The sequence below is a fragment of the Homalodisca vitripennis genome, chromosome X, assembly GCF_021130785.1.
Source record: "Homalodisca vitripennis isolate AUS2020 chromosome X, UT_GWSS_2.1, whole genome shotgun sequence".
Lineage (NCBI taxonomy): Eukaryota > Metazoa > Arthropoda > Insecta > Hemiptera > Cicadellidae > Homalodisca > Homalodisca vitripennis.
Window position 1 is genome coordinate 9,335,902 of NC_060215.1, and position 15,056 is coordinate 9,350,957.

Below are 15,056 nucleotides of genomic sequence, written 5' to 3' on the forward strand. Positions count from 1 at the left end.
TGACTATAAAGAATAAAGACTATATTCTGTCATACTTGCATGTATACTATACTTGCATCTCACTGTTCCTGAATTGATTGGAATTTTTCAGTTTTGGTCATTCTTACCATAGTCAAATCAGATAATTAGATTTTGAATTTAATAAAATCAATACCTGACAAACATTTTAAAAACACAACATTTATTGGACATATTACAACTTCCCATGTCCAAGTCAGCCCTTAATAGCGAAAATAAACCTCAAATAAAGACCTCAAAGTAGTAAACAAATTTTTATTTAAAAAAATGTTAATCTGAATACATTTTGATTTATGTTTCATACTCTTGATGTTTTAAAAACATGATCTTTTTTGGTAACATTTTAAAAAAACCAACTTCTTGACTAGAATAGCTGGGCAAAGTATGTGGTAGAACCGTCCCTCCAGGACGGGTCGTCAACAACTTTGGCTCGACAAAGAGGACAGGTCTGTTCATTGTCAAACCAACGAGCAACACAACTCTCACAGAAGACGTGTCTACATGACAGCAACACTGGCTTGTCGTAGTCATCGTGGCAGATAGGGCAGGTGCTACCGGCAGTGCTCAACTGCTCTTTGGTAGGACTCACTCCAAGTTGCTGAAACAAAGATGAACTCTGTTCAAGACGTGTCTACATGACAGCAACACTGGCTTGTCGTAGTCATCGTGGCAGATAGGGCAGGTGCTACCGGCAGTGCTCAACTGCTCTTTGGTAGGACTCACTCCAAGTTGCTGAAACAAAGATGAACTCTGTTCAAGACGTGTCTACATGACAGCAACACTGGCTTGTCGTAGTCATCGTGGCAGATAGAGCAGGTTCTACCGGCAGTGCTCAACTGCTCTTTGGTAGGACTCACTCCAAGTTGCTGAAACAAAGATGAACTCTGTTCAAGACGTGTCTACATGACAGCAACACTGGCTTGTCGTAGTCATCGTGGCAGATAGGGCAGGTGCTACCGGCAGTGCTCAACTGCTCTTTGGTAGGACTCACTCCAAGTTGCTGAAACAAAGATGAACTCTGTTCAAGACGTGTCTACATGACAGCAACACTGGCTTGTCGTAGTCATCGTGGCAGATAGGGCAGGTGCTACCGGCAGTGCTCAACTGCTCTTTGGTAGGACTCACTCCAAGTTGCTGAAACAAAGATGAACTCTGTTCAAGACGTGTCTACATGACAGCAACACTGGCTTGTCGTAGTCATCGTGGCAGATAGAGCAGGTTCTACCGGCAGTGCTCAACTGCTCTTTGGTAGGACTCACTCCAAGTTGCTGAAACAAAGATGAACTCTGTTCAAGACGTGTCTACATGACAGCAACACTGGCTTGTCGTAGTCATCGTGGCAGATAGGGCAGGTGCTACCGGCAGTGCTCAACTGCTCTTTGGTAGGACTCACTCCAAGTTGCTGAAACAAAGATGAACTCTGTTCAAGACGTGTCTACATGACAGCAACACTGGCTTGTCGTAGTCATCGTGGCAGATAGGGCAGGTGCTACCGGCAGTGCTCAACTGCTCTTTGGTAGGACTCACTCCAAGTTGCTGAAACAAAGATGAACTCTGTTCAAGACGTGTCTACATGACAGCAACACTGGCTTGTCATAGTCATCGTGGCAGATAGGGCAGGTGCTACCGGCAGTGCTCAACTGCTCTTTGGTAGGACTCACTCCAAGTTGCTGAAACAAAGATGAACTCTGTTCAAGACGTGTCTACATGACAGCAACACTGGCTTGTCGTAGTCATCGTGGCAGATAGGGCAGGTGCTACCGGCAGTGCTCAACTGCTCTTTGGTAGGACTCACTCCAAGTTGCTGAAACAATAACTAATTAACTGAGAGAGAAAGAGTAATTAATTTTCTTTAAAAACATTAAATTTTATGTGGATTAATTAAGTTGTAAAATAAATAATAAAAAATTATACAAATAGTGAGTATTAGAAGACAGAAGTTGCCGGTTCTGACACAAGACTGTGAGTGACCGGTTCTTGGAAAAAACCGGGAAATACTGGTTCTGGAACAGTGTGGCGTTTGCCACTTTATTTTTGTTGGCCGATGGACGGGCCAGCAGCAGTTTCTCTACACCTGGTCGAGTTGTCTGCTTTTCCAGATGGTTAACCTCGTCTTCTAGATGTTTCTATGGATTTCTGCCTGTTTTGGTTTGTCTAGTGTTCAGTTTTCTAGTTTTCTGGAATTAGGTTTTCTTGCGCTCTTCTCTTCAGGCTTCCGTAGGGCGAGGACATCTACGAGTTTCAGTGGTTGGAGTTTAAAATCAAAGCTGGCTGCCCGTTCCCTCGACGAACTGGCACGGTGTTTTGGTGTTAATATCGTGGCCTACCTTCCAATCAACGTTCCACGACCTCATTTAATTAGGCCCAGTCATTCCAAATTCAGTGTACGTTCGTCACATATCGGTAGCAGAGCGTGGTTGAATGGAAGGCTAGGCTTGCCGGTGGGAGCAGGAGAATTCTACACAACTATGAGAGCTAAGTCCTAGTTTTAAGTTTTTAAGGGGTAGACGTTTTCTAATTTTTTTTACCATTTTTACTCAAATGTAGATACTTTTTCGAAGCAGCATGTTTCTAATGTGCAGGTCTGAGCCAAGCAGTTCTTGCAACCAACTGCTACCTAAGCCTAGTTCTGTTATAATAATTCAAAATGTTTTTGCAGTATTTCATAAACTTTAGTAACTTGTTTTCACTACATATTTAGGCATAGGTAAATGGTTGATATTTTTCAAGCTTAAAATTTACTTTAAAAAAAATTAATAAGTTTTTTTCCTGACCAAGTTTAACTCTTAACCTATCTTTTTAACTCCACCTACAGTTTAGCCTCTTGCTTTAACCAAAACCTTGTACTTAATTATTTGTACTTTTTAAACTTAGCAAGCACTTTTTGGTATTTTACAATTTAGATTTGGCTCAGATGTGTGCAAGAAAAGTTGAAGAGAAGGGCAGATGCAGTTGGTGGCCGCTTATTATACTGCAACCTTTGAATAGCCTACAGTTTTGTTTTCAAAGTGTTGGCTTTCTAGGTACTATTTAAAACCCCCAATCAGTTTCACCAGATTATTTACTATGGATTGGGTTATAATGAAAAGTTTTCTTGTTTTTTATATAAATTGCATTCCTTTCCAATCTTTCACCTTTTCTTCTGAATGATTAAAAATATTAACCTCTCCACACCAACCCTTTGTTCCAAATGCAATTTATTGATTTTATTCATACTTGATTTTCAAGTGGTACAATGTTTGTTAATTAATGTTAGTCTACACACAAGGTAAGTGAAGCTTTACTGTAAAATTTATCTCATTATTTTCTACTTTGAACTATGTCAAACTTTTATGTAGGCCTATGCTATTTGAATATTCAGGCCAATTCAAACTTAAAGGATTGATTTATGCTAACAGTTTGAAATTTTTTCTTAACCTTCTTCAAAACTTTAATGTTACTGTGAAAATAATTCTTTTATAGTCTATTATTAAAAGCCTTTTGCTTCTTTTGGCTTGTGCCTTTTTAATTTAAACAGTTAAGCTTAATATGGAGTACACCTTTAGTTTGAACAATTAATAAAAATAACATAGGCCTATGTTTGTTTTGTAATGATTATGAAGTTGCAGCTTGGGGTTGGATTTGACATGCTGACATACACATAAGTGATTTAATTACTTACAAAACTAAAATTTTCTTTCCAAAATGTAGAAACCCTACATACGTAGAATCCTTCTTTTGCAAACTTTTAAAACTTTAGTTTGCCACCTTGACAGTTCACTGTTAGTTAAAAAAAAATAGGTTTCAGTAAAAAAAAAAACTATAAAATACCAAACCCTAGTGGACTCTTTGGATTGATTGGTATGTCAGCTTGCTTGATTCAACTTCAGGTGTTTAACATACCTAATTTTCAGTTTAGGCTAATTTAAGCCTTAAGTATTTTAATTTATTTTTTCCTTTGGTCTTTGCTTTCTAAATTTTAACTTTCACTGGGTCATGGTCTCAAAAGAGATTTTTTCGGGGGGTGCTTTAAATTTCTTCCAGTTTAAAGGGAGAGTTTACTACATAGACTTGTGTCTTATTCACTTGGGCCTTGTTGAGTTTTCTGTAGTGACCTGTAGTGCTACTATACGCCTTGGACCACATATTTTTTTGCACTTCTACAGTACGCTTGCTCTTGGTTTTAGTTAATTTTTGTTTACTTTGTTTCCCTCTCTTAATTTTTAAGGATTTGAAAGGTTTTTTTGTTATGTTTTTTTAATACTTTCACTACCTGCTTGAGAGGAAACAAATTACGTCTACCCCCCACTGATGGCAACCGACAATTTTTGTTCTGAATGCCTTTCTTGTTGATTTTTTTCTGCTTTCACCTGTTAGTGATACTGGAAGTTGAATTTAGTGGTAATAATAAAGCAATTTACTATATGCTTTTTTATTTATTGTAATACTATTATTTATTGTAGTCATTTTAATACATGGACAGTGAAACGTCTCTGGTTAGATATGTGATGTATGTGTTTTGATAAGTGTTTTTCACAAGGAGGTTGCACTAGTGCGATCAGCAAAGAACTGTAAGTCTCTGTGTTCGTTGACTGTCTGTTATCCTGGGACATTTTCCTGACTTTTTCACCAGTATCTAAACTTTAGTGTCAGGATAGGCTTCATAATCAAGCTAATTTGTTGTTCCACATCCACCATTCCCGATGTGAACATTGTCATACGTCACGTCACTACCATAGACATAGAGAAACAGAAACATTGCTCTACATAGAGAATAACTGCTTCTCGGCAAAATCCACTGCCTTCTGAATCCATCGTTGAAGTTCAAGTGTGAACTATAAGTTTATCTTCACACTTTACCTGGGACATTGTGTTTTTCCTTTATGTACTGTTATTTCTTGTTATAATTATTGTAAACTTCTACAGTGTTATGTATTATTAAATAAATATATTCTTCGATATTTATAACTTAGTGATTGTAATGTTGATCATACTTGGTTGATTTTAGTTACTAACTGTATTAAACATACTTCATACTATACAAACATTTTACATTGCACCTACTCATTACTTATTACATAACTATTATGTACTCCCCAGAAGTATGTCCAATTTGCTGTATAGTCGTAACTAATGAGGATAAGGGCGTCAGATGTGATGATCCTTGTAACAGATGGTTCCATGCCTCGTGTGTTAACCTCTCTCAAACAGAGTACTCAAAACTGGTGAAAAATGAAAATCTAAAGTGGTCCTGTAGTCGTGATGATTGCATTAATTCTTCAAAACAGCCCCTGAATATCCTCATCACTCAGTTGTCCAAATTGAACAATAGGATTACAAACCTGACAGATAAAATAGATACACTTACACCTATTCCTAGTAAAGTTGATCAGATCTTGGACCAAGTTGTAAGTTTGAATAAAAATCTTGAGTCGCTTGAGCATCGCGTTTCTGATAATGAGGCAAAAATAACCACCCTGGAAAAATTAATACAGGACATCCCTAAGTCAGCAAATAATAGTATGGAAGATGTTGTTACTGAGATAAATGAGCGTACTCGACGAACATTAAACGTCATGGTGTATAATCTTCCTGAACACAATAGCCCTGATGCTAAGTGTAGAATTAAACATGATTTGGAACTAGTCACCAAATTGTTCAGAGTTCCCAGTTTCATAAATGAGGGTGTAAAAACCTACTGTGTTGGCAAAAAAACTGGTGACAGGCCTAGGCCACTTAAAACGATCCTTAAAAGTGAGCAAGATGCTCGCTTGATCTTGGCGAGTTTCTCGCAGGAGTCTGCAGGTAAAATTGATGTGCAGTTATCAGCTGTCAGAGTTACCAAAGATCGCACTCCTCAGGAGCAGAGCTGCCTCAAGTCTGTGATTTCTGAGCTGGAGTTAAGGAAATCTCTCGGTGAACTTAATCTAACTATTAAGTACATAAACAACGTTCCACGTATTGTTAAGAGTACAAAAAACGCGTAGATTCCAACGGTTCCCCCTTATCTGTTTCTTGTTATTTTCTAAATGTGAAAGGTTTGAGAAGTAAGTTAAACTCCTTGTCTCAAGCAGTAAGTACGTCGTCTTATGATATCATATCACTAGTAGAAACTAACCTAACTCCTGACATATATGATTCTGAGCTTGGTCTTGCTGGTTTTCACATATTCAGATGTGATAGATCCTCACTTAGCAGTGTAAAGACAAGTGGAGGAGGAGTTCTTGTTGCTGTACGAAATAGCATCTCCTGCATCAGGATTCCTATTAGCATAAACAGTATTGAATGTCTCTTCGTTTTATGCAGGTTTTCATCGTCTACAATACTCCTTGGCATTGCGTATATACCTCCCAACCAATCCACTGACATGTATTCGGGTTTTCGAGATGCTGTGGATGAGATTCTTGGTTCCATAGAAGAATCTGCTGAAGTTATGCTGATGGGAGATTTTAATCAGCCTGATACAGATTGGACATTCATGGACACTACAGCGGTTTCTGACTCATCCCTTTACCTTTCTTCTGCTTATAATCTTACACAAGTGAATGCTGTACCAAATTACAGAGGGGTTTGTCTCGATTTGATTTTTACCTCTGTTCCGGCGTCTGAGGTCGTCCATGCGCATGATTTACTTTTGGAGAAAGATAGACACCATCCTGCCTTGTTTTTTGCACTGGAAGCTTTGCAGTCGTCGACCTCCAAGGTTCGGATTTTCGCAGATGCAACCTAGATGCTGTGTTTCATGGTCTTCAGGCTCTTCACTACCCTACACTCAATGACTTACATGATCCTGAACAGGCTTTTAGTAACTTTAGTGATTACCTTGCTTCTCTGATTAGGGCCAATACTCCTACTAAGAGTTTTGGCAGAGCCAAATATCCAACGTGGTTTTCAAGCGAGTTGAGGAAAGCAGTTCTTAATAAAAAATTGTTACATAAAATTTACAAGCAGTCTTTATCACAATTGGACCTGGAGACTTTTCGTGGAGCTCGAGGGAAATGTAAGGATCTTACACGGCAGTATCACTCTGACTACATCAGTAGAGTGGAAAGCAGTATAGCCTTGAGTATGAAATCTTTTTGGTCACATGTTAACGGACTTGAGAGTTCTCATAGTATTCCGGCACTGACCTTTGAAGGAGTGGAAGCAAGTGAACCGTATAGTAAATGTGAAATGTTTGCCCAATATTTTTCTCAGTCTTTAGCAACACAGACGTCCCTATCCCCAAGTTTGAGTTTGGGTGGAATGAAACCATATCTGGCTGCTCGATAACAGCTGTGGACGTTCTCGGGAAACTGGAATCGCTTGATGCAAGGAAAAGTGCTGGCCCTGATGGCATTCCTCCTGTTGTTTTAAAGTTCTGCGCCCCGGTACTTGCTGTTCACTTAACTATTCTCTTCAGGTGCCTACTTGCATCGGGGATTTTCCCATCAGCTTTGAAGCGGAGTTTTGTCATTCCGGTGTTTAAGTCTGGTAGTAGAGGAGACGTTAGAAACTACCGACCAATAGTAATACAGTCCACTCTGGCCAAGGTCTTTGAAAGTATCATACTGGATAGCATATACTTCCAGCTCAAAAATCGCATTTGCTTGGAGCAGCATAGGTTTTTAAAGGGCCGCTCAACTACAACTAATCTGTTGATATTCCAGGAATATATAATGTCAAGTTTTCATAACTCTTGCCAGGTGGATTGCCTTTACCTTGATTTTAGCAAGGCGTTTGACAGGATTAACCACAGTCTACTTGTCGCTAAGCTTGAAGGTTATGGAATTTGGGGACCTCTGCTACAGTGGATGAAGAGCTACCTCTGTGATCGCTCTCTCGTTGTGAAGTGTGATGGCAATGCATCTAGACCCTTCTTGGTTCCGTCAGGAGTTCCTCAGGGATCACACTTGGGCCCACTGCTCTTTTGCTTATTTATTAATGATATAGCTAGTGTGATCTCATCGAAGCTGCTATTATTTGCAGATGACATTAAAATTTTCAGCACGGTAACTTCTTTACAAGATCAGCTTGACCTCCAGAATTCCCTGGATGCAATTAACCACTGGTGCGGTGCAAATGCAATGGCTCTAAATGTGTCGAAATGTTTCATTGTCTCTTACACCAGAAGCAATGCCATAAGGACTTTTGGCTACAACATCAACGGATCCTCCCTCGAAGCTGTGGAAAAAATTAAGGACCTTGGAGTTATCATGACACCTTTTCTTGGCCCTTATGAACACCTCATATACATTTACAACAAGGCTTCCTCAATGCTTGGTTTTGTGGTCAGAGCTACCAAGGATTTCAGACGTCCCTACACCCTTGTCATACTATTCAAGTCTTTAGTTCGTCCTCTGCTGGAGTACTGCTCAGTCATCTGGTCACCATATCAATCAGGTCATATCGAACTTCTTGACAAACTGCAGGTGCGCTTTGTTAGACTTCTCGGAGCGAGGCTAAGATACACCTACCGGGATACTCAGGTAGCGGAGATCGAGGAGATGTTTGGACTACAACCCCTTCATGACAGAAGAAAATGTACTGATCTCGTCTTCCTGCACAGACTTGTCAGCGGATTGCTGGACTGTCCCTCACTTCTGTCAGACATTAATATCCTGATACCTAGAGGCACTAGATCGAGGTCTGTTTTTCTCAGAGGATATCAACGTACAAATTACGCTGCTCACCATGGAGTTAATAAACTTCTGTGCTTGGGGAGCCAAGCTACCCATATTGACTCCTTCGCCGATACTGTACACGGCGTGCGAAGGAAGTTATGCAGCAAACCATGATTGGGTAGTAGTTTTGCATGAATATCCTCCCTTACAATCACACACTTACCCATACACGCACACGCACACGCACACGCACACGCACACGACACACACACACACACACACTAGTGGACTGAACATTTTTTCATTAAATATTCACAGTATACGTAAACATTTTGATGAACTGTTGATTTACTTGCAATATCTCAATAAAAAGTATGATGTTATAATTCTGAGTGAAGTGTGGATTGGGCTGGGTGAAGAGAACAGATACTGTGTGCCAGGTTACAACATGTTATTGCAGCATAGACAGGAATATAGAGCGGGAGGTGTTCTTGTCTACTTGGACTCTGGGCTCAGCTATTCTCACAGTCTTATCTCTCTAGCCACAGCTGATGTAATCAATGTCATACTGTCTGTTCCAACTCTCAACAATGCTAGTTATAAAGTATCCTTATTTTGTTTTTACCGTTATTGTAAATTTACATTTGCTCAGTTTAAATATGACTTCGAAAATATTTTAAAAACGTCAATAAATCCTACTTTAATAATAGGCGATATGAATGTCTGTACAATGAAAGAAATTGGATCGGGTCCAGAATATATTAATTTAATATCTTCCTATGGGTTTAAAAATTACATTAATGTGCCAACTAGGGTGTGTGGTGACTCCCAGTCATGTCTAGACCATGTGTTAATCCGTAATTCTAAGCCTTTTAAGTTTGAATGCCAGGTATTGAATACTAATATAACAGATCACTTCGGACTGGATGTTCTAATAGAATACTCAAAACAGTCCTCTTTGATCAAGGAAAATTTTTGTAAGATATTAAACAGCAACAAGCTTAATTTACAATTGAAAAGAGCTGATTGGACACCTGTTTATCAATGTCATGAAGTTAATATGAGTCTGTCTAAGTTTTATAATATTTATAATAATTGTTACAATGCTTCATGTGACTTAAAGAGGATCACTAGTAGCAATAGGAGGAGGCGTCCATGGGTAACTGACAATTTGGTTTCCCTAATAAATGAAAAAATTTTTTGTATAAATTATGTTGTAAAAATAAAACAAATTATGAATTAAGAATACAGTATAAACAGATGTCTAAAAAAGTTAAGAAACAAATTAAAATGACAAAATTGAATTATTACTCTCAACTTATTAATCAAAATAAGGGTAACACCAAACACTATTGGAAAGTTATTAAATCTATTTTAGGTAAGAATAGGAAAAACATTGATCAAGTCTATTGTGACGGCACAATTGTTGATGTAGATAAAAATGAGGAATTTGTAGCAAATCAATTTAATAAATATTTTGTGAATATTTCGGGTAAATTAAAAGAACAATTTTTCGGTTATGATTTATTTAATGAAGATCAAGCAGTGAAAGAGACAATATTAGAATATTTTAACATTTCAATTGATGACATATACAATGTCATAATTAAGATGAAAAGCAAAAATAGTTGTGGTATGGATGGCATCAGCATAGTCACTATTAAAAATAACTTGCAGGTATTTGTACCAATTTTATATAACATATTTTCTAAATCTATAGATCAAGGAGTATTCCCGGAACAATTAAAAATTGCTTATGTTGTTCCTATTTTTAAGGGGGGTGACGGCAGGGAAATGTCCTCATATAGGCCTATCTCTTTGATTAATACCTTAGCAAAGATATTTGAAAGCTTAATAAAAACTCAATTGTTAAATTATTTCATCAATAGTTCATTAATTTCACAAAATCAATTTGGCTTCCTACCAAACAAAGGTACGGATATGGCAATTGAGAAACATATACAATATATCGCTGAATCTGTTGATAAAAGTAAATATACAATTGCAATTTATCTCGATTTTCAGAAGGCCTTCGACCTGGTGGATATTGACATATTGTTAAGACAGTTAAAGTTATATGGGATAGGAGGTAGGGCCGGGGAATGGTTAACCTCATTTTGTAAAAATAGAAGTCAAGTTGTAAAGATAGGTAATCATGTTAGTAATGTTTTACATCTGAGATTTGGGGTGGCTCAGGGTGGAGTACTGGGACCTCTTATGTTCATCATTTATATAAATGAATTATTGAAACTAAAATTAAATTCTAAAATTTTTGCTTATGCGGATGATACTGGTCTAGTTTGCTCCTCCTATAATAAAAACATTTTGAAAAAACTAGTAAGTAGTGACTTAAAGTCTATATCAAACTGGTTAATAGAACATAAACTATTAGTAAATACCAACAAATCAAAATGTATTCTTTTTTTCGATAGAACTAAAACTTGTAGCAATCTTCAGAATGAATATGAACTTTTTTGTCATAATCATCAATGTATATATTACTGTAAATGCATAAGAATAGAAATAGTCGAGAAAATAAAGTATCTTGGGTTAATTATCGATAGAAATTTAAAATGGGATTGTTATGCATTGGATTTAACTACAAGGTTAAGTAAAATAAACTATGCCTTGTATCATATGAGGGAATTTCTCAGACCGGAGCATCTTAAGCAACTTTATTTTTCATGGTTTGAGGGAACAATGCGATATGGTATTATCCACTATGGAGGTACATACAGTACTATCATGAAAAATGTTATGATTCAACGATTTGCAATTAGAAATATTTATCATCTAAGAAAATTTGACAGGGTAACACATATTTTTGAGGAATGTAATATATTTACTTTCAATCAACTATATGCACTGTGCTGCTTATTGTATATTCATAAAAATCTGTACAGATATTTAATGAGTATTCTCGAAATACACGCCTGTCTTCTAAATTTACAATTAAAACTGAAAACCTGAACAAGGAAATGGCTAGAAAACAGTTTACTTATGCAGGAATTAAAATATTTAATAATTTCATCATACAAGGCAGCGACGAGTTGTTGTTTGAAGGCAAACCAAAATTTAAGATGAAAGCTAAACAATATATTCACCAAATTATAATATAATGAAATGCTCCATGATGTGATTCCTGATTATGGCTTTCCAGTTGAACAGTTTTATACATTTAATTGTATTTATTGAGTTCTGTTACTGAATTTTTTTGGTTTAAAGTTTTATTATCCTGTTATTGAATTTAGAAGTTTATTATTTGTTATTATTGTTGATATTTATTGCTGTTATGAATTTAGATGTTTATTGTTAGTTATTGTTGTTGTTCATTGTCATCATTATTGTTGATCTTTATTGCTGTTATGAATTTAGATGTTTATTGATAGTTATTGTTTGTTTATCTTGTTGTTATTTATTTATTTAATTTATTTATTAATCAATAACTTATACATATGGGTGTAGACTCATGAGAGAGCTTACATGTACTGGGAGTCACTTGGAATACCTTTTAGTCAGAAAATGTGTGTTTTGTTGGTGTAATTGTAATAGTATTTATTGTATTTTGTTGGGGTGTAGTTTTGTTTTAAAATTTTGTATTTGATAGTTTTAAATTGTTATTATGGATTGTTATTGTTATTGTTATCATTATTAGGTATAAAAAGTAATTTCATTCTAGAGTAGACTTTCCTATATTGGAGTATTCCACTGTATAGTAGCCGTATAAAAAAATTGTATTAAAGATGCTTGTTTTTTCCAGAATCCCGCACGTGCTGTGTCAGGCACATGGGATCATGTATCAAATAAAAAAAAACTGTTAATAAATAAACATATTTGAACTGTGAACTGTGAACACACACACGCACACGCACACGCACACGCACACGCACAACACGCACACGCACACGCACACACACACACAGTCACATTACACCTCATCTTCAGTATTTAAAATTGTTATTATTTATCTGTTTGTTATTCTGTTACATATACTTTTATCATTTTTATACTGTTAAATATTTATCTCATTGTTACATTCTAATATATCTATATCGTTGCATGTTTTTATATATTTATCTCATTGTTAAGTTATTATTATCATAATTGTTACATTGCTCTGTTTCTCTTTGCTAGTTGCTCCTGCGTTAGTTGGTATGATTGCTGTGTATTGTTATAAATTATTGCATAATGTCTTCCTTGTGTTGTCTGTTATTACTAGTTTTGTTATGTTATTGTTGTTATGTTATACGATGTATTATTGAATTGACTTTTGTATGTTATTACTAGGATTGTTGTTACCACAGTTATTAGTCATTGTATGCCATCTTGATTAGTTTATCCTTAGTTAAGTAAACTCATGTATAAATGGTGGAACCGTTGGAAATAAATAAATACTTTAAATTGTAATAGTTTTTTTACAACTTATACTTTTTGCACACACCACAGTAAAGTTGCCCTTATGTTTTTCTGAATATACATTTGTCCCAAGTCAGGGAAACTTATTAGGTCAGCCCATGTTTCCCACCACGTTTTTTTTTTCTCAGCCGTCCCCTAGGGGGAGGAGAGTACTGGCCCACTTTTACTAAATTTTGCCAATACCAGATTATTACCTAATCAGTCTTTTCAACGCAAACTTAGGTCTGTTGATATTATGATGGGTGTAATTTTCTCATATTTGTAATTTCGCTTTGAGATGGTCTCTTCATCCTTTCTGATCCCCCCATCATTGAACAAAAATACAGAATTTATGTCTGGAATAATACTCTCCTGGTGGTTCAAGGAGTTCCACCAACCGTTCGGGGTTTCCATCCGGGTGCCTAAGTGGCCCTTGGGTTCCGGGGGGAGATAACCAGATGGTGGAGACTTAGGGAGTGCTTTGGCTAATAAGTGTAAACTTACTTAATTTCCTTCCCAACCTTACTGGAACACCCTCTTTGAGCCTTTGACCACCGAGCGTTTAGTAATTTGGAAAGAAACAAATAAACCCATCCTTGTGTCAACACTTCAGACCTTTATTTATTGGTAGCTACCACTGAAAGCACTTAAGATTGTTTGAGTTTTTTTACTACCACAAGGCTATTCCTCAAGCCTCTTTAAATTAAAAAATTTATTCTTGACTAGTGTGGTCAGTCGGAATGGATTCTAGCCATTACGCTTTTGGAGCGCCTCGCGAGCGTGCAGGAGATCCATACCAGAGCAATTTCTAGCAGATTGCTAAAGACAGTGTTTTGAACCAGCGTTACCAGTTGCAGTCTCCAATCTCTCCGTCTTTGACTTCCTACCTTTTCCTTTTGAGTTTTTTTTCCCTTATCACTCCCGGGGTAGAGGGGGAGGATGTGGCGTTTGCCACTTTATTTTTGTTGGCCGGTGGACGGGCTGGCAGCAGTTTCTCTACACCTGGTCGAGTCGTCTGCTTTTCCAGATGGTTAACCTCGTCTTCTAGATGTTTCTATGGATTTCTGCCTGTTTTGGTTTGCCTAGTGTTCAGGTTTCTAGTTTTCTGGAATTAGGTTTTCTCGCGCTCTTCTCTTCAGGCTTCCATAGGGCGAGGACGTCTATGAGTTTCAGTGGTCGGAGTTTAAAATCAATGCTGGCTGCCCGCTCCCTCGACGAACCGGCACGGTGTTTTGGTGTTAATATCGTGGCCTACCTTCCAATCAACGACCTCATTTAATTAATTAAGGCCCAGTCATTCCAAATTCAGTGTAAGTTTGTCACAACAGTGAGAGTGTGTTTACACGTATCCGTATGTGATGTACTACATTTGTGTTTTATTGATCAATTCTGAATAGACAATGTTGTTTACAAGTTATTTCTAAAGAAGTTGGTTATTTTGTCGGTATATCACTTGCAAGCTCAATGATCTTGTATGTATTAAAAAAAGGTTCAGTAGTTGTTTAATAAGAGTTTCTTGATTTATTTGCAACCAAAAAATCATATTAGTTTCCAAAAATTATTATCAGGGGATGTATGGGTCCGAGGAGGTTAAGATAAGCTTTTCCATATTAGTAAAAAGTAACTGTACAAAAAAACATTATTTAGATCAATTAAAAACATACCTGGTATTGCTATTTGGTTTGTTACCAAACACAGGTGGCTTTTAAATTTTATAAGAATTATCACTTTTAGTATACGGTACCTCTCATTATACAAAAAGTGTTCTGAAAACAAGTGGTAGATACTTCTGAATACCCTTAGGCGTACTAAATGCAACCGTGAAAATTAGTATTTTTTTATGCCACATCTCAATTATCTAAGATAAAACCAATTTTTAAATACGAAAAACTTTTGTTTTTAAAAGAGGTATTGATAGGTGTAATGAAAGCATACCTTGTTACTCGCATTTTTTAAATTTTTAGATATTTTAAATATCCTAAATTTGAACTATTTAAAAAAATTGGGAATGTTCTTAAATATGACAACTGTAACATATTTTTAGAAAAAGTACTTCTTTCT

General features: G+C 36.6%; 1 protein-coding gene across 2 annotated transcripts in view; it reads right to left on the minus strand.

Moving 5' to 3' along the window:
• Nucleotides 1-777: 777 nt before the first annotated feature.
• Nucleotides 778-15,056, minus strand: part of LOC124368658 (RING finger and transmembrane domain-containing protein 2) — a 69,230-nt gene continuing 54,951 nt past the window's right edge. For both annotated transcript variants that reach the window (XM_046825909.1, XM_046825908.1), the window contains exon 8: nt 778-1,822. In XM_046825909.1, coding sequence (XP_046681865.1) covers nt 1,676-1,822 — 147 coding nt within the window. In that variant the 3' untranslated portion in view covers nt 778-1,675. The remainder of the gene's footprint in view (nt 1,823-15,056) is intronic.